This window comes from Typha latifolia, chromosome 5 (genome assembly GCF_019914945.1).
Source record: "Typha latifolia isolate L0001 chromosome 5, TyphaL0001v2, whole genome shotgun sequence".
Lineage (NCBI taxonomy): Eukaryota > Viridiplantae > Streptophyta > Magnoliopsida > Poales > Typhaceae > Typha > Typha latifolia.
In genome coordinates, this window is record NC_133090.1 from 15,737,067 (window position 1) to 15,754,724 (window position 17,658).

At 35.8% G+C, this 17,658-nt stretch overlaps 3 protein-coding genes, 1 long non-coding RNA gene and 3 other non-coding genes across 7 annotated transcripts; 3 read left to right on the forward strand and 4 right to left on the reverse strand.

Annotated features, from left to right (window-relative positions):
* Positions 1–1,871: 1,871 nt before the first annotated feature.
* Positions 1,872–2,399, forward strand: LOC140788864 (uncharacterized). The gene is made up of 2 exons (XR_012109107.1): positions 1,872–2,084; positions 2,206–2,399. It is a non-coding gene; the product is annotated as an uncharacterized lncRNA (long non-coding RNA).
* Positions 2,400–2,598: 199 nt separating this feature from the next.
* LOC140788863 (sulfite exporter TauE/SafE family protein 3-like) lies at positions 2,599–7,187 on the forward strand. The gene is made up of 12 exons (XM_073138339.1): positions 2,599–3,134; positions 3,235–3,394; positions 3,824–4,024; positions 4,110–4,174; positions 4,264–4,291; positions 4,375–4,463; positions 4,534–4,620; positions 4,713–4,763; positions 4,884–5,105; positions 5,505–5,598; positions 6,424–6,564; positions 6,682–7,187. Exons 1-12 carry the CDS (start codon positions 2,922–2,924, stop codon positions 6,765–6,767), a joined length of 1,437 nt encoding a protein of 478 aa, XP_072994440.1. The 5' UTR covers positions 2,599–2,921; the 3' UTR covers positions 6,768–7,187.
* Positions 7,188–7,447: 260 nt separating this feature from the next.
* Positions 7,448–7,545, reverse strand: LOC140789983 (small nucleolar RNA snR60/Z15/Z230/Z193/J17). The gene has a single exon (XR_012109283.1). It is a non-coding gene; the product is annotated as a small nucleolar RNA snR60/Z15/Z230/Z193/J17 (small nucleolar RNA).
* Positions 7,546–7,637: 92 nt separating this feature from the next.
* LOC140789990 (small nucleolar RNA U83) lies at positions 7,638–7,717 on the reverse strand. Its single transcript, XR_012109290.1, has one exon. It is a non-coding gene; the product is annotated as a small nucleolar RNA U83 (small nucleolar RNA).
* A 205-nt stretch (positions 7,718–7,922) lies between these two features.
* On the reverse strand, positions 7,923–8,017 carry LOC140789985 (small nucleolar RNA Z43). Its single transcript, XR_012109285.1, has one exon. It is a non-coding gene; the product is annotated as a small nucleolar RNA Z43 (small nucleolar RNA).
* A 543-nt stretch (positions 8,018–8,560) lies between these two features.
* On the reverse strand, positions 8,561–13,203 carry LOC140789337 (protein LIKE COV 1-like). Its single transcript, XM_073139003.1, has 7 exons — positions 12,874–13,203; positions 12,091–12,143; positions 10,836–10,945; positions 9,816–9,983; positions 9,652–9,749; positions 9,085–9,211; positions 8,561–8,950 (listed from the first exon to the last, which is right to left on the reverse strand). The coding sequence occupies exons 1-7, from the start codon at positions 13,033–13,035 to the stop codon at positions 8,853–8,855; spliced, it is 816 nt and encodes a 271-aa protein (XP_072995104.1). The 5' UTR covers positions 13,036–13,203; the 3' UTR covers positions 8,561–8,852.
* Positions 13,204–14,257: 1,054 nt separating this feature from the next.
* Positions 14,258–17,595, forward strand: LOC140788456 (uncharacterized). The gene is made up of 6 exons (XM_073137706.1): positions 14,258–14,550; positions 15,107–15,234; positions 15,495–15,598; positions 16,230–16,317; positions 16,906–16,967; positions 17,245–17,595. The coding sequence occupies exons 1-6, from the start codon at positions 14,438–14,440 to the stop codon at positions 17,395–17,397; spliced, it is 648 nt and encodes a 215-aa protein (XP_072993807.1). The 5' UTR covers positions 14,258–14,437; the 3' UTR covers positions 17,398–17,595.
* Positions 17,596–17,658: the final 63 nt, after the last annotated feature.

The following is a 17,658-nucleotide window of genomic DNA, read 5'->3' on the forward strand; positions in this document are numbered from 1 at the left end:
AGATACAAAAGCTTCCAGGCAGTCATATCTGTCAAGGAAAAAGTTACATATATTAACCTCTTAGTCTTAAATTGGTACATACACGTGATTTCAGACTAGGACTGCAAAAGAGTTCATCGATTTTTTATCTTTAGTTGGGCTGATAGGGTGTCACATTTAGAGTGAAATAGAGTTTGACGTTGTTAAGTCTTAGAATTCAAACTCAACTAAAAAACTTAAGCAATTAAAGGAAGATCTTTTTTTAATTTTATTATTTATTTATCCTTTTTCATTGTGCAACTGAATGATTATATGTGATTAAACTCTCGATACTCAACAATCTTTTTTGGCATACTATCGTTTGTTTTCCTGTGAGGATTTCTGAGTATTGGATAAGAATGATAAGATTGGTATAGTGAGAATCAATAACCTTAGCTACCTCTTTATCCAATCTGATGGGTTGTTTCCATGCTCTGCCAAATGCGAGTTGCTTTCTCTTTAATCTCATCCATAAATTGTTGATTGCTTCTCACGGCACATTGATGGAGTGCAACTCGAACACGTTTCTTTGCGTTCGCCGAATGAGGTCGAGAATATTTATATTAACCCTTCATATATATATATATATATATATATATATATATGTTCTTGGTGACCTAATCTCTTTTGTAATATTTACCCAAAATATATATATATATATATTTATTTTGCCAGTAGGGTACATATTTCTTTTGAGTGGCCTCCTTTATTAAATAGGATTTCAGGACACTTGATCACACCAATAGTCTGAGTTCATCACATGAGGTGAGGACATATATTCAACGGCAAGTTCGATGGATTCAGATCTACTTGATATCGACCATGCACACCTACATTTTAAATAAATAAAACTATATTCAACATCCAATATTTTGACTATATTATAAATAAAGGCACACCTTTTCGTATATATATATATATATATATATATATAAATAAAGCTTATTTATTTACTAAAATTGTGAGTTATATTTCGTCCATTTTAGAATAATACTTTGTACTTTTAAATCATCGAAATCTCACTATTTTAAAATAACTTTCGTTATCATATATCAGTAGTTTTGGATTTGTTGATCACGTGAAAAATTCTTTGTTTGGATGCTATTTAAATCTTTACAAGCCTTTATTTGATTCTGTTTAGTTGAAAATTGGTGTTTTAGTTTGTCTTGAAACAGTTTTGGAGACTTAATTTGATTTTATAATTAAGTAAATCTAACTTTTGGATTAAATTATATCTATCTACTTAACAGAGGTGTTTTTAGGAAATAAAGAATTTTATTTACAATAAAAAGACTTAGTTTGTATTTTGTAATATAATCAAAATAAACTATTAGACCTTTCTTTGTGAGACATGTAGCGTGAAGTGTGCCGTAAGATTGGAAGGCTAGATCGTGCATCCATTGATGATTATATTAATCATATCTAACCAATTAAAACAGAGTCCTCCATAACTACGTCGCAGTGTGAATCACGGTCTTCTCTTCTTCTTTTCCTTTATCTGAATCACGGTTCATCGAAAATCTAATCTACACTGCAGTTATGGTAAGGTAGTGGGAGAATTTGATTATATAAATTCTTTATAAAAAAAATAAAAAAAATAAAAATTGAAACCAGAGAGGGACACCAGCGTACTCACTCACACGCTTATCTATCGATTAGCTATAAAGCTGGAATTGGGTTACAATCAACGTCCACTCCTTTTCGTAGATCTGAGAGGTTTTTTACGAAAGCACAACAATCTTGAAAGTCAAACTGACACTCCAACTACTGCAAATAAATAAGAAAACACCCATCAACTTCCTAACAACTCCTCCGTCCTCCATCCTCCATCCTCCATCCTCCTTCCCCTAGTCAGGTCAATGCGGTGGCCACCCCGCTCGGCTCCCACTGCGGCCAGCAAAATTGACTCCTTCCCATGTGCGTAATTACTCTCTCTCACCAAGTTGGCATGCCACATCGCATCGAGTGCATTACGCCGCCAAGATGAGGGACAAATTTGGCCTCAAAAACCTAGTGGGATATGTAGACTTGATTAGTACTTTGGATTGCAATTTTTATTTTTCAAGGTAGAGCTTCTATTTTTGCTCAACGAGGGTATAGTGCTTCTAAGAGTTACACTATGAAGATAAATTGCTTAATTTTTTATTTTTATTTTTTTTATCATTGATGTCTCTATGGCACATGCAGCGGCATTGATGATGGGATGATGCTTGCCACAACACATGATGGGTTAAAGCAATGATGTGTTGTTTCTGACTTCTATTGGAAATAGCTGAGAGAGGTTAACTTAATCCTGCACGTAAAGTATTCCTATTCCTATTCCTATTTATTGTAGCTGATTCCTGGTAAACGTAATTAAGATGAATCCAATTTGAAGTGTCTCAGCTAATTTTGGATAAATTATAATCCTCTCAAAAAAAAAAAAATATATATATATATATATATATGCAAAAAGAGTCCTAAATCCTAATCCATCATATGGGGGCAAATTCGTCTTTCGCTCGGGAGGCAAGCAGGTTTTCGTGGGCCCCACTGTATTATTACGATTCTGAATCTGGCGCTATTTACTTAAACATTCTTAAGCTCGTCTCGGTACCCGGCAGAAGCATCGCTTCCGACTCCGAAACAGGCACAGAACTCGGGTCCGCCCCGCGGTACGTATCGGACGGTCTCACGGTAGCGGCCTGTAAAATTCGGTGATTACTCCCGTCACGTTGGCACCGATTTGACCGGGAAATCTCCTCCTCCTCCTCCCCCTGTTAACTCTCTCGTAGGGGTTTTTTTTTCTTTTTCTTTTTCTTTTCTTGGTGGGATTTAGTTTGCGGCGAAAGAGAGATCTCTTTGTAGTCTAGTTGTGCTTTATATCACCGGAAAGGGTTTCAGACGAGACCTTTAGAGCGAAAATGGACGGGAAATGGTGTAGAAATTTGGCTTTCGTGACCGTTGTCGGGTTTGGGTTCCTCCTGGCCTCTTCTTTGGTGTCGGCAGAGCGAGGGCTTAAGATTGAAGGATTTGATTCCATTACCGACGGGAACACGACGGCAGCGAGTTACTTGTTGAAGGTTGTCAACTTCTTGTGGCAGAGTGATGGATCTTCCTATGAACACGTTTGGCCGGTAAGTTTTTTACGATTTGGGTTTGCTTTTGTTCTTTTTTGGATTAAAATGAGTTCGGATTGAGTGTTTGGAATGCTGAAGTTGTTGTGTTTGATGATAGCCTATGGAATTCGGATGGCAAATTGTTTTGGGTACCATAATCGGATTCTGTGGAGCAGCTTTTGGCAGTGTTGGAGGCGTCGGTGGCGGAGGGATTTTTGTTCCCATGTTAACGTTGATCATCGGGTTTGATCCGAAATCATCCACAGCGATATCAAAATGTAAGTTTTTCTTTCTCTCGGTTTTGTTGTCTGCTACCAGATTAAAGATGTAGAAATAGTACATGCAAATTCCAAAACCCTTGAAATTTTATGAAGAATCACTCTCAGGAAATTAATCTAATGATTGAAAAATTTAAGGACTGGACATGGTAAGAATTCTTAAGTAGGAACCCAAATGGAACAGAGATTAAATTTTCATTTAAATTATCATTGTGTACTACTGTTTGACTGGACGCCAAGTTCCAATAATATGTTGCCTGAATAATTCTTTGTAAATTTAGATTTCTTTTTCTCATGGGAACCACATTGTGGGGGATCAAGATCTTGTACTAGTTAGTTTATCTGGTTTGTATTAGTTAAGATTCTAATCAGAAGTCAAACATATTCATATGTATTTCTCCATACTGATATCTTGTTCTCTTTGGTCAGGTATGATCATGGGCGCGGCTGCCTCTACAGTCTACTACAATCTTAAGCTGAGGCATCCAACATTGGATATGCCTATTATCGATTATGACTTGGCTCTTCTGATCCAGCCCATGCTTATGCTTGGGATCAGTATTGGGGTTATTTTCAATGTTATATTTCCAGACTGGATGGTTACAGTTTTGCTAATCATTCTGTTCCTCGGTACTGATTTATCTTCAAGCATGATAATTATATCTCTCTCGCGTATGATGTTTGCATGGTTCATGTAATTTGATGAATTGTGTAGGCACATCGACTAAGGCATTCATGAAGGGTGTTGAGACATGGAAGAAAGAGACAATAATTAAGAAGGTAATGTTCTTGAGATTTTGTCCCCCTCTTTTAACACTTGTATCTGCTTCAGTAATGTTTATTCACTTGTCTATCTTGTTTCATTCCAGGAGGCTGCCAGACATTTAGGGTCCAATGGTAAGCATGCAAAGAATCATCATTGCCCATTAATCTGTTCACAGAATGAAAAAAAAGTGGCTCTAATTTCTCATGTTTTTCAGGTGAGGGAAGTGAAGAAGTGGAATACAAACCACTTCCTACAGGTCCAAGCAATAGTGCTCAAAACAAGACCAAGATTATTGATCCAGAGGTAATACTGGTTGATAAAAAGAAATTGCCGTGTCACAAGGCTTGTAAAACTAAATGAATGTACGTTGCAGGTCCCAATTCTTCAGAATGTCTATTGGAAGGAGCTTGGTCTTCTTGTCTTTGTATGGATGGCATTCCTTGTACTACAGGTTACAAAGGTGTGGTCTTCGTGTTGAAAAATTGTGTTATCTCTTTAGTCTCTTTTCCGAAATATCCAAAGATTACTGATATTCACCATACACATGCGCAGAACTACACATCAACATGTTCTACATTATACTGGGTCTTGAACTTGCTGCAGGTACTACATACTGTTATTTCCCTGTGATTGTGTTTAGAGAATAACCTGTGGCTAATGTTTTCTGGATATTTCTTATTATTACTTTTGGATATAACTACTTATTAATGTGTTGATTTGCAGATTCCTGTATCTTTATCAGTGAGTTTGTATGAAGCAATAAGCTTGTACAAAGGAAGGAGAGTAATATCATCGAAGGGAAATGAAGGGACAGACTGGAAGGTCCATCAGCTATTTGTGTATTGTTTATTAGGTGTTGTTGCTGGTATTGTTGGTGGACTGCTTGGACTTGGTGGGGGTTTTATTATGGGTCCACTCTTCTTGGAACTTGGCATCCCTCCACAGGTATATTTTGGCTCTTATAGCACACATGCCTTCTATACATCATCGTCATACTTTATTGATATGGAATATAATCTTGTACTGATTGTGGAAGAAGTATGCTGGATTTTTTGTTGTCGGATATATAGATCATGACATAACTATACAGAGTCATGCATATATGTAGAAGATCATGACATAACTATACAGACTCATGCAGATGTAGAAGATCATGACATAACTGTACAGACACGTATTAAATCATGACATAACTATACAGACACATGAATTCAGTAGTAAAATTGTGTAGTGATAATCTCTTCACAGTTTAGTACAAAATTTTCATTGTCTGCGGAAATACTTTATTTACTTCCCGTCCTATTTGGTGATCGGTAAATGTCTGATAAAAAGGAAATGCTGCAGGTTTCAAGTGCTACAGCCACATTTGCCATGACGTTCTCCTCATCCATGTCAGTCGTCGAGTACTACCTCCTAAGGCGTTTCCCTATGCCATATGGTACTATGAAACACGATTCTCTCTCTTTCTTTCCTTTAATTGTCTTTCTTTGTGGCTTTCAAATTGTTAGGGCTCGTTTAGTAAGTAAGTAATTAAGGTTTATATAGGAAATTTTTCTTAAAGAAATTTAGGTTTATATAGGAAATTTTAAATGTAGGAATTAAAAAAATGAAATTAAAGAATTCTATCTAAAAAGTTTCTTTTGGCTGATTTAAATTAGTGTTGATTACATTGGATTGATTTAAATTAGGGTTAATTATATTTTACCTTCACATACTTATACTTAAAATTATTTTATTGCTTTTTATTTAAAAAAATTAAATTAGTTCTTGTACTTATGACTAAAATAAAAATTAAATTTTTTGTTAAGTTTAACCGGGCACCATAGCTGTTTTATTCATTTGAGTATATTATCTCAAAATTTCTATGTTTTTTAATAAATACAATAGAGATAATTTGATTATTTTGTCATCATTAAACTAAATTTAACGAAAACATTAGCAGTTTCACTTTAAAATATAGGAAATAAAATAACTTTGAGCATAAGTACAGATTATTATAGTTTTAGAAGAAAGAGAAATTAGAAAAAGAATAGGAGGAGATGGTAAGTTGGATTGAAAAAAATTTCCACGAAACAAGACACCTAAAAATAGCCCAAAAATTTACTTACAACAGGCCCTTGTGTTGAAATTAACAGTAGTGCATCTCTAGGAAACAAAGAGTATAATTGACCACTTTATTGATAAAATGGTTAAATGAATCTTCTGGGCTAGTTTATTTGATGCTGTACAAGTTGTTACGCTGACTCCTCTTTTGGTTTGGCAGCAATCTACTTTGTTGCTGTGGCTACCGTTGCTGCCTTTGTTGGCCAACATGTTGTGCGTAAACTGATCATTCTGATGGGGAGAGCATCACTTATCATCTTCATTCTGGCCTCTACAATTTTTGTCAGCGCAATTTCTTTAGGTACTTCTGTCTCCAGTTAAAAAAAATGGAATAGTCTTGATCATGAAACTTAGTTATTTCTCTGCTATTATCCATCTTTTCTAATGCAGACATAATACCTTTCATCTTATCGTGCAGGTGGAGTTGGTATCTCTAACATTGTCACCAAGATTGAGCACCAGGAGTACATGGGCTTTGAGAACCTCTGCAAATATAAAGTTTAGGACATAGGATCTTTACTTTTGCATAAAAGGCTGATGGAGTTTTGGCCCCTCAATTCTTCCTCTTGATATGTTAGCATCAAGAGCTCCTTTAGCTTTCTATACAGTCGTCTTGTGTAGGATTAAATTTTTATTTCTCATTGAAGATTTAAGCTATGATTTTGGATTCGAGTCCTGGGCAGAAGTGGCCTAATACCAACAGATTCAAGAGTCAACGGTTATTAGATTTCAATATGAAGAAATTATGAACTGCTACAAGAAGAGCTTTAGCTGCTTATCTTTGTTAATCTTGACGATGTTATTCAGGAACTGGAACAAGAATTAAGTTCCAGCATGGCTTCTGTTATGCAACTACTCGCAAAAAGCTTGGATATTCTTTTGAATCAAATTTTGATACGCAAATATGTGCGAGTTTTTTGTCTCCATCTGAGATAAAATTATTATGGTATACATTCTTGTGTTGAACCGATCTAGAGTCAATTTTTGATTGTTAGTATTACTATTGTATAAATTTTCTTGTTAGTAATAATAACTGGGTGGGAAAGAGACCTACATTGCAAACACCGAGAAATGCGTACGTAAAAGATCAAATTATTGATTCAAAAAGACCCAAATCACTTAATCAGCTAATCAAAACGTTAGTCGCTGTGTTAACTCGAGAAATTAATTATTGAAGATAATGATAAGGTCGTCAGTTAGGAGCGAAAGACATTCAAAGGTAATCATAATCTCATGTCGAGATTATCATTTGAACTATGCAACTAATCATCACGCGACCTTGTGGATTCTCCAAATACCGAGTAAAAGATCCGGCAAAAAATTCTCGAAAGATAAGAAACGTTAAATAATCTCGCAATCGAAGAACAAGATGGAGGCCTCAGAAGGAAGGCAGTAGGGTTTGTAATCACAAGATGTCATATCAAAAATAAATTCCAGAGTGTTCATCACAGACCCCCATTCAAATAAAACCAAATAAAATAAACAAATAAACAAATAAAATTTTCACAAAAGCTCGGCCTCATAGAGAAGATTAGATTTATCCACACGAAATAAGTTCAGACATATGCTTGTCATTAATTTCTTTAATCATCGGCCAAGATGCTAAAAGAAAGAAAGAATAAGACTACATTTTGGGGATCTAGAAGAGAAGGGGGGATCGGACTCAGAATATGGGTGGTGATATATCAGGATGGTCGTCAAGGCGAATCGCCATTACGACGAACGAGACCTTTAAGATACATTCGTCACCGTCCTTATCCCCTTAGCGAATTGAGAAAGAGGAGAAACGCTTACCGCCATCGATAGCTCAAGGCAAGAAGAGGAGGAAGATGAGAAGTTATTGGTGACGGCGTCATTGGCATCTACTTATAGAGGGCTTCCAAGAATTAGGGTTTTGGGGGGGGGGATTCCTGTGTGTTGCTTCTGAGGATCGCATCGTCGCCGTTGGCTCTTCTATCAACGGATGGATTTAACATCTCATTGTCGCTTGCAGAATAATGGGACCGACTACGATTAAAGTAGGTGGGTTCCGGACACCTTGGTGGATAGTAACTAGTTAATCACTTTATAATTGGGTTTCCTTAGAATCTATAAATCTTTTAATAAATATATTTAAAATTATACATGACATTTTCGTACAAATCTACACAATTTTCGTATGCATCTCCACTCCACTTATATTCGAGTTATTCAGACTTTCTTAGAAGCATATTACACCAAAAGAATATACCCAGTATATCAGTCAAACAAATAAAGATTAGTAAACAAAGATCGTACTGACGTTGATGGACTCAGAATTTTGTAAAGCTAGGTTCATTGCCAGATAAATTCCAGATATTAATCACAGTGAACTGGTTAAGATAAAATCCGATACAAAGCAAAAGCAATACAAGCCAATCTTGATATGATGCTGAGTTATTTTAGCGGTCATTTTCATATAATATACATAGATTTGGTGGGTTAAAGATTTATATTACATGTCATCAGAATCCAACTACGGCCGTTGCAGAATTCAAAATTCTATAATCTCTTCAAGCAAAGGATGATGATGCTTCTTTCCCTGGGAGAGACGGTAAGCACTACTGCCTCTCAACTTCGGCTAGCTCTAGTCCTCTCCTCGAGTATCGTGTGAGGTTCAATTGTCGAGAGAATTTGGGGCATTGACATGCCACCAGAGACCACAATCTCTGCACACGAGTAGAAAGATGTTAACTACCACTAATCTCTAATTATCCACATTATTCTCATCAAATGCCGCATTCTACTGGAAAAAAAGTAGAGAGGAAGAGCACTGGACTGAATGAAAAAAGTTGCAGATTACCTATCCCTTCACGTACTGAGAGATTAGGTCTGATGACATCCCTCGAATTGACCATAAAGATATCACCAATGTAGAGATGGTTCGTTGGGACATAGACACAGTAAAGTTCCTCTTCACCAGAATAACCCTGCTACGAATTAGTAACTGGTTGAATGTACGCAAGTAATAAAATATTTTTGCGTTATGACATCTATATATACAGTAGAGTATTCTGCAGTCCGGGCCATAATAAAATTTCACGTATAATGTGCCATTTTATACCAAGTATACATGCACAAGCCAGATTCAATCATGTGACACATAAAGGTAAGAAACGTGAAAGCTAGAAAATATGTCAGACAAGGGTCATTATTATCCATGATATATTCTTTGACAAGTTGGCAATCATTCCCCGTGCAATTCATCTATGTTGTACAACCCTAATAAACTAATCATTTTCATGCTTTAGGATGAAGTTATCATGTGACACCCAGTCCCTATCAGAGAGAAAGCAGTGACCAGCAGAAAATTGAAACCATGTAAAACTTTACAACAACAGCGATGATCACGAGATTTTGTCTTAAGAACCTGAAGAACAACGGATGAAGTGATAAATCCAAATGCATATTCACCAACTCGAGGGTGCCTAATGATGGCCACTTCCTTGAAAGCTTGTGTGTTCTGATCTGTTAAGCGAATAATTAGTGACGCAATACTAAATGTATGAAAATAATCAAAGTGATGAAATTTACCAGGTGATATTGCAGCACTAATCTGCTTTGATGCATTATAGATATGGCGAACAAGTGGCATCCGCTTAATAATCCACTCTCCAAGGCTGAGAACAGATGCCCCAACCCACGATGACATGAACACTCCAATCATAAATATGAATGTAATTGAAGTTATAAAACCAAGCCCTGTGGAGGAAAAGGACCAGTGTAACTACCAAAAGAGTACCAAAACTTTGCTAAGTAGTAGCAAAACAATCATCTAGTATAGAATAAACAAGGAGCACTGCTTTTGCAGTTGATTTCCAATGATAACCTTTCTTCCTTTTCATAAGAATTTTAAAAAAAAATCCTAGCTTTATAAACAAAGAAAAATGTTCCAGTGCACAAAACTCTCACCTATGCAGGATCTATAAAGGGAAGATATATGCAAGCCTACCCTCAGTTCTAAAGATGTTGCTTTCAAGACCTGAACCTTTTGTATGCAAAGGGTAAGCTCACACTAAGTGTGTCTTCTAAAGATCTCACCTATGCAGGATCTATAAAGGAAAGATATATGCAAGCCTACCCTCAGTTCTAAAGATATTGCTTTCAAGACCTGAACCTTTTGTATGCAAAGGGTAAGCACACACTAAATGTGTCTTCTAAAGATCGTTATGTATAAGTCAATAGTCAAGGTCATTATATAGACATGCAAGAAGCAAATGAAACAGATCAACATTCAGTGATACAGGAAGAGTAAATGAAACAAGAATATATTGGAAAGCATCTCAGATCCTTCATGTCAGATGCATAGGGATTTCAAAATTATGAACAAAATATTTCAAAAACCAAACTACTTCACATCCTGAGTAAATAAGAAAAATATAAAACTGCAAAATTAGTGGTAAGCTTAGTGAGGAACTACCAATGAACTATAGAAACATGTAGACAAAAAGGAAATATGAAATAAATAGGACAATAACACGGCAACAACAAAAATATGTTTTTCCTTATAAACATTCTAGACATCAACTTGCACATATAGAAAAGACAACCTACCAAAAATGTTGATACCAAGTTGCGCATAGATTGGTGAAAAAAACCCATCAACAAAATGAATGAACCACCAGGTGATGTAGAAGGTGACCGCTATTGGGAAGAGGATGACGCTGCAATTTGTCCCCAAAAAGAGATGGATGAGACAACACTAATGATATCCAAAGAGAAGGATGACACTGCAACTGGCAGTAAACTTATTCTTTTTATAAAATTATAACACTGAGATGACAATCAGTTAAAAAAACAACAGAAATGTGCAACTTCACGTATACAGGACACATGGTAACCTTTACTTTCCGCTAAAGAAAGCACACAAGCACCAGAGGAGAAGCCAATGATCATAGTTAAAAGAACATCTACTTGGACACAGACGTTCTACTAAATGAACATAGCTATGTTCGTATTTATACCATATTAACTTATGTGATTATCGCCTAAAGATTGCATCTTCCTAGTGGACTACAACTAGAAAAGGGCTAGTTTCTTCAATGAACACCTTCTAGGGGATGCATCTACTATCTAGTCTTTTCAATTAATCTATCATCTATTAAAAAGAAGTGATACAACTGGTGATCTATTTTACAAGTTAATTGTAATTTGTGTTTGAGAACACCTGCCCCTTCTCCAAAGGGTTCTCCCAAGCATTATCTGACCTTTACAATTGCATATTTCAACCATGATTAGAAATCTGAACCTGTTAAAACTTTCAAATTATAATATATAAATTCCTAGGTCAAGCTCTAATTGCCTTGTATCGAGAGAAACAATATTTGAATATAAATTTAGTTTCAGGTTTTTGCCATTCCATCAACATTTATTTATATTCATCACTTTGCACTCTTTTGGTAATTCCAAATTTTCAAATATATCCTTGGTTTTCCTTCTTTACTTTAACTAACATTCAGATAATAATGGGCATTTTGATTGAAGAGAGTCTCATAAAGGTAGTTTAAAAATAAAAAAAATTACTCAGCTATTGATTATTGGGAAGGTCAAGGAAACATCAGCTATTTATCCTAAGACAGGAACAAAATCAGAAATATCAATGTGATCCAGAAAAATGTGACTGACTAGGTCAGGATGGGGTCAAATAACACAATATATTGAATAGTGATGTACTGTGCTAGCATTATATTACTGTAATCCATTTAAGAAAAGTTGCGTATGCTATACCACATGAAAGCTCAAAACATACAACGCAGTTTTAATGTTGCCAACCATTATAGTAATGAATAGATAAATAGAAGCAGCTCACCATCCTGTCATGAACTTTTTTGAAGCCCAACTTTGGACCACCTTATAAAATGCCTGCATGGCCAAAAAGAATAGCAATTCAACCGAAGGGGTCTATGAAAATATATTACTCCATAAAAATTGGTTGATATAGCATGTATTTTTCTAAAGTGAACAAATCCTTAATTTCATTGAAGTAATTTTGACATGCACCCTTCTTCCCTACCTATGACCACTGTAGTGCTAATGCAACAATCAATGGAATAGATGAAAAGATAAACATAAGATGTAATTTCAAAAAATTATGATTTTCTTTCTTTCTTCATTCTGTTAATAGATGCAGTTCCAAAATCACAATTTCTTTTCTGCAATATTCCAATTCCATCGTAGGCTACCAAAGCAACCGAATGTGTTAATAGAGTAATGAGGAAAAGTGGAATCCACCATAAGCTGAAAACTAATCAAGCATTCGCAGTCTTCTAAGAAAATTGCAATCACATATCCCTTGTTGAAATATACAAGATCGAGCTATTATATCCGAAATCAAATAGCAACCCACAAAAGAATTACAACTATAAGGCTCTCAACAAAACCCTAGCGTTAGCAAACAAAGAGATTAAACCAAACTAACATATCTCATGTAGCAGGAGCAGGTAAGGCCTCTGATCAAGAAAAAAAAAAGAAGAAAAAGAATCAAGACCATAGCAATCCAAATTACTCCAAAATTATTCTGAATTAAAGAGATTACCATAGTAGACGACATAATTTAGGGTTTGGGCGAGAGGGAGGAGTGAGGGAGGCTGACCTCTCTACCGGACGAGAGGTGGTGATGGGAGGAGGTGGAACCGGAGGCGGATGCCTTGGACTCGGAGTCCGCAGCAGCGTCGTCGCCAGCGACGGGGATGAGCAGCTCCCGATCTCTCTCTCTGCTTCCCATCGGACTCGTCGACTTCTCTTCGCTCATCATCCCTTGCCCTTCTGCTAGGGTTTGGTCTTTCGAGATCCGAATGGAGATGAAATCCAAGAGGAAGAAACGAATGGAACGGTCTACTTCTGGGGGACGACTCACGACGAGGACTGTAAGTTAAAGTTGTCTTTGTGGAGGATTTGGAAACGTTACTTAGGCGGAGGCACTACTAATAATATGGTTAGGTTGTCTAATAAAGAGATTTATCCGATAATTAATTCAATAGATTTCTATCCTAACTATTATGACGGTTTGTTAACGAGGTATAAATGAGCTAAATTCTATCGTTTGTGTGATTAGCTAGTGATTAATCAGCTCAAGGCTCAAGCTTGGGTTGATTAAATTTTATTAAGCAATCGAAGTTTAACACCCCTAAATTCTCATTCCAGATAATAATATTAGATGCATTTTATTAATTTTTTAACAGTAAATTTTATTTTGTCAAATAAATTTCATTATATTATATTATATTTTTAAATTTTGATTCCAAATTCAATTCTAATTTTAATATAGTTATATATAACTACTACATTTTTTTTCTCAATATTTGGAGGGTCTTCTTTGTTTGATTTGATGTAGGTTGTTGTTATGTTAGCCTACTTTAAATATTGGTCCAAATTTATTAGAATTATATGGAACTGACTTAAACCCCCTATTTTAGAGTTGTGGCATGCTTTATTTACTCTGTTTTTTCGTCATTTAGGCTTGATATAATTTCTTATCTATTTTGTTGTTAATGTTTGGTAAGTTTTGAGCCTTGTTTAAATTCTCTCTCTATTTCTTATATGTATTAGTCTCTGTTGATTATAACCTTGTGATTAAAATTTTCTCTAATATATATATATATATATAACAATTTGATGAAAAATGTAATTAGAATTCCGAATAATAGGACTTATGATGACTGATATCAACTGTGAGATTAAATACTAATTAAGTACTAGTAACTTTCCCCCAAATATAAGAGGTCTTGAACTCAATTTTATCACATAATCCACCGAATCAGATCTGACACACCCAAAAGAAATTAGAGAAAAAAAGATAAAAAAATAAATAAATTGGGAAGTCAACGATCAGGAGGATAGGCATTGACCAAAGCGATAAGATCTGTGCACAGTCGGATCAGCCACCGATACTTACTTTTCTAATCTCCGGTGGGGCCCAAAGAATACCAATTCCGTACAAAGTTTAATGTAATCTTCCGTGTCTCCACGTCGCTACTAAATCGAAATCAAACGTATAATTGAAAGAAGAGAGAGACCGCCTTCTTCCCTCCCCTTTTTTATCCGCGCCGCCCAGGTATTCTTTCTGCTCCTCAGCCCTAATTTTTCGCAATCGGCGCCCGATCCTTGAGTCTCGGACTCCCGGTTCACGAATTCGAGGCCAGGAAGCGAAAGAGGAGATGGTTTTCTACTTCAAAGCGCGGCCGGAGGTTGGGGATTTCACCATCTTCATGGGATTGGACAAGCACGAGAACGAGGAGCTCATCAAGTACGGATTCCCCGAGGACATCTGGTAACTACTGTCTCTGTTCTCATGTGGTTAAATTCCGTTGGTATCTTTGAGCTTGGAGTGAAAAATTGGGCGCACATTAGGGTGTAAGTTTGAGTTGGGATAAGAGGAAAGCCAATGTAGTTTCTTCTTTTGTAGTTCTAACTCGCAGGGGCTTACAAGTTTGAGCTTGCCTGTTTCGGATTCAAGTTTCATCCTTTGGCACATTTTTGCTTGTAAGATTGAGATCAATATGGCGGGATAGCAATCAAGATCACCTATATAGGAGAAATCTTCACTTTTGATAAAAAAAAATGTTGGGAATTTCTTTATACTCTTTCAAAAATCAGTATTTCGCTGGCCACCTTCAAATACTGGAAAGCATTGTCCGTCTTGTAGAACTTTCGCCCTGGCATCCGGTACTTGGAATGATGTATTCACTTGTTATTATTTGTTCTATGTAGAGATTTACCTGCACGAGGGAATTTGTTCTTTTAGGTCATGATATGGCTGAATCTATTCAGTGTCTCTACGGCTTTATAAAGCATGGGCCAAATGACTGGATTGATTGCTCTTGCAGGTTTCATGTAGATAAAATGTCCTCTGCTCATGTTTATTTGAGATTGAACAAAGGCCAGACGATAGATGATATAAATGAAGGCTTGCTGGAAGATTGTGTACAGCTCGTCAAAGCTAACTCCATTCAGGGCAAATATCTCTTTGCACAATCTTCTTTGTTGTCTTCCTAATCACTGTTATTTCATCATGCTCACTCGAGACTTCCAAAGAACTATTCAATTAGTATTTGTCTATGTAATTTAGATGGAAACAGTAGATTATTCTCTTTCTCTTATCTGTTACCCCTTCATGAATCATCACTGTGGTACCTTATTATGTTCATCTATGTATTAATCGCTCTTGTATATAAAGGTCCTCTTATTCATTCTGTGACATGGATTTCTTTGCAGGAAATAAGGTGAATAATGTTGATGTTGTTTATACACCATGGTATAATCTGAAGAAGACCCCTTCAATGGATGTTGGGCAAGTTGGCTTTCTCAACTCTAAGATGGTTGGTGGCTATTTCTAAAAGTTTAATGTGATAACTAACATTTCTTGATCATTTGGATCTCTAATTTTGTAAAACATTTTTCAAATGTTGTTGGAAGGAGCCATAAGTACTTAATTAGTTATAATAACATAAACTCTTTTCAGACCTGCCTTTTGATTGGTTAAACAATCAGAGCAAGAGAATCACCAGTGCTGGGACATTTCCCTTCTTAAAGTAAGATAGCATTTGTTTGTCATCTAAGATGTATGGTGAAAATGGACAATTGATAACCAAATATTGGTTGAACAGATCAGAAATATGTTATATTTTTCATCTAACAATCCAGTTTTTAATTTTTTGTTGAGACCCTCAGGGAGCCGTTTTTCTAGCACTAACAAATTATTCACTGTCATATTATTACAATTTTATAGTAATGTATGAGAAGCTTTTCAAGTTAGCATGATCATGGACATACATACAAGGGAGCTACCATGACGAAAGATTCTTCTTTTTTTTAAGATCTTAAATCATGAATAATTCTGTTCAAGTCTCCATATTTGGTTATACTGCTCTACACTTCTTCCACAACTATTAGGCTCCTTCCTGTGGATATTTTTCAGAAATTGTATTTAACACTCTTTTTTGTTTCTAGGTACGCACTGTGAGAGTTGAGAAGCGCATTAATGAAATTGTCAATAGGTTGAATAAGACGAAAGTAGAAAGGAAGCCAGATTTGAAAGGTAAGATTCTAAAGTAAGTCATATCTATCTTTTTTTTCTTATCAAAATAATGTTTCACTTTTGTCAAATGATTTTATTTGCTTGTTTGGCCGTACCTACTTGCTCCGGAGCTTGTATTTGCCGAGATGATATTTTCTAACTGTGTAGTAAACCACAGGTCAGTAACACAATAATGTATCACTTTTAGTGTGTTTGTTAGGACAATTGCTTGCTTCAGAGTTTGCTGTTTCTTCCCAGTGTTTACCTACTGACCTTTACATCCCTGCTTTTGATTGCTTCAGAATAATCATCATACGTTTGATTGTTGTAGCGTATATGCGCCGCAAAAAAAAAAAGAAAAGGGAAAAGAAAAATTATATAGTAAATTTTTTTTTCAATTTTCTTATGAATTAAGTCAACTGCTTCTTGATGAATTATTTACCATAAAGGTGGGCATTTAGTAAGATCATCCATTCATCCTAATTGTTACTCTGGAAGAAAATATTATTTGTTCCTAATTATACTACTCTCCTGTAATCTTGTAAGTAGGTTTATTATCCCCAAGTGATTGTCGTTTATTTAGTATTGTTGGTTTTATTCTCTGTACAGCTGAGAGAGAGGCAGTAAGTGCTGCAGAAAGAGCTGAAAAGAAGCTTCATCTGAGAGAGAAAGTAAGTTTTGTTTTAATTCCTTAATCAGTCAGAAAACTTTCTTTCTGGTGAGATTTCTGACTCACTGTTTTTGTGCTTTCCACTGGAAAGAAAAATAGGTTTACAGACATTAAAGATTAGAACAATCATTAGTGGGTAAAATTTAAAAACTTAAAAAAAATTCCCTGCTATGACAGTAGGTAATATATAAGTTTGCGCATATCATTCAACTACTTTAGAGTGACTCTTTCTCCCACAATGACATCTTACCTCACCTGGACTACTACTTTTCCCACAGAAACGCCGAGAAGAGATGGAAAGGCTTGAGAAGGAAAGACAAGCAGAGATACGAAGTTACAAGGGTCTGATGGTCTCAGAGAAGATGACTTCCAACAAGCAAATTGCATCAGCAAGCAAGTCCTTGCAGGAACTCGAAGATGATTTTATGTGAGCCAGCTCAATATATACATCTGAAGGAGAAACGTCAAATTCGGAACATTGTCTGTGATATGATGAGTGATCTTGCGGTGAACTGAAAGCTATAATTGGGACGTTGGAAGTATTATTGTGTGGTTCCATGATGACTTTCTTTCAATCTGTCACATATCTCATATAAAATTAATGATAACATATATTGAGTGGATTACAAGTGTTGTGGCCTTGTGGGGGTATTCATAGATAGTCTAATGTTCGTTGATTACTTGTAAATTCT

Coding starts and splice junctions, on each gene's coding strand:
- LOC140789337 (XM_073139003.1), bottom strand. CDS start 13,035: ATGATGAGCGAAGAGAAGTCGACGAGTCCGATGGGAAGCAGAGAGAGA. Junction 9,984..10,835: donor ACTTGGTATCAACATTTTTG/GTAGGTTGTCTT, acceptor TTTCCTCCACAG/GGCTTGGTTTTATAACTTCA. Junction 9,212..9,651: donor CTTCATCCGTTGTTCTTCAG/GTTCTTAAGACA, acceptor AATTCGTAGCAG/GGTTATTCTGGTGAAGAGGA.
- LOC140788456 (XM_073137706.1), top strand. CDS start 14,438: ATGGTTTTCTACTTCAAAGCGCGGCCGGAGGTTGGGGATTTCACCATC. Junction 15,599..16,229: donor GCTTTCTCAACTCTAAGATG/GTTGGTGGCTAT, acceptor TTTTGTTTCTAG/GTACGCACTGTGAGAGTTGA. Junction 16,968..17,244: donor AGCTTCATCTGAGAGAGAAA/GTAAGTTTTGTT, acceptor CTTTTCCCACAG/AAACGCCGAGAAGAGATGGA.
- LOC140788863 (XM_073138339.1), top strand. CDS start 2,922: ATGGACGGGAAATGGTGTAGAAATTTGGCTTTCGTGACCGTTGTCGGG. Junction 4,464..4,533: donor CCAAGATTATTGATCCAGAG/GTAATACTGGTT, acceptor TGTACGTTGCAG/GTCCCAATTCTTCAGAATGT. Junction 5,106..5,504: donor AACTTGGCATCCCTCCACAG/GTATATTTTGGC, acceptor GAAATGCTGCAG/GTTTCAAGTGCTACAGCCAC.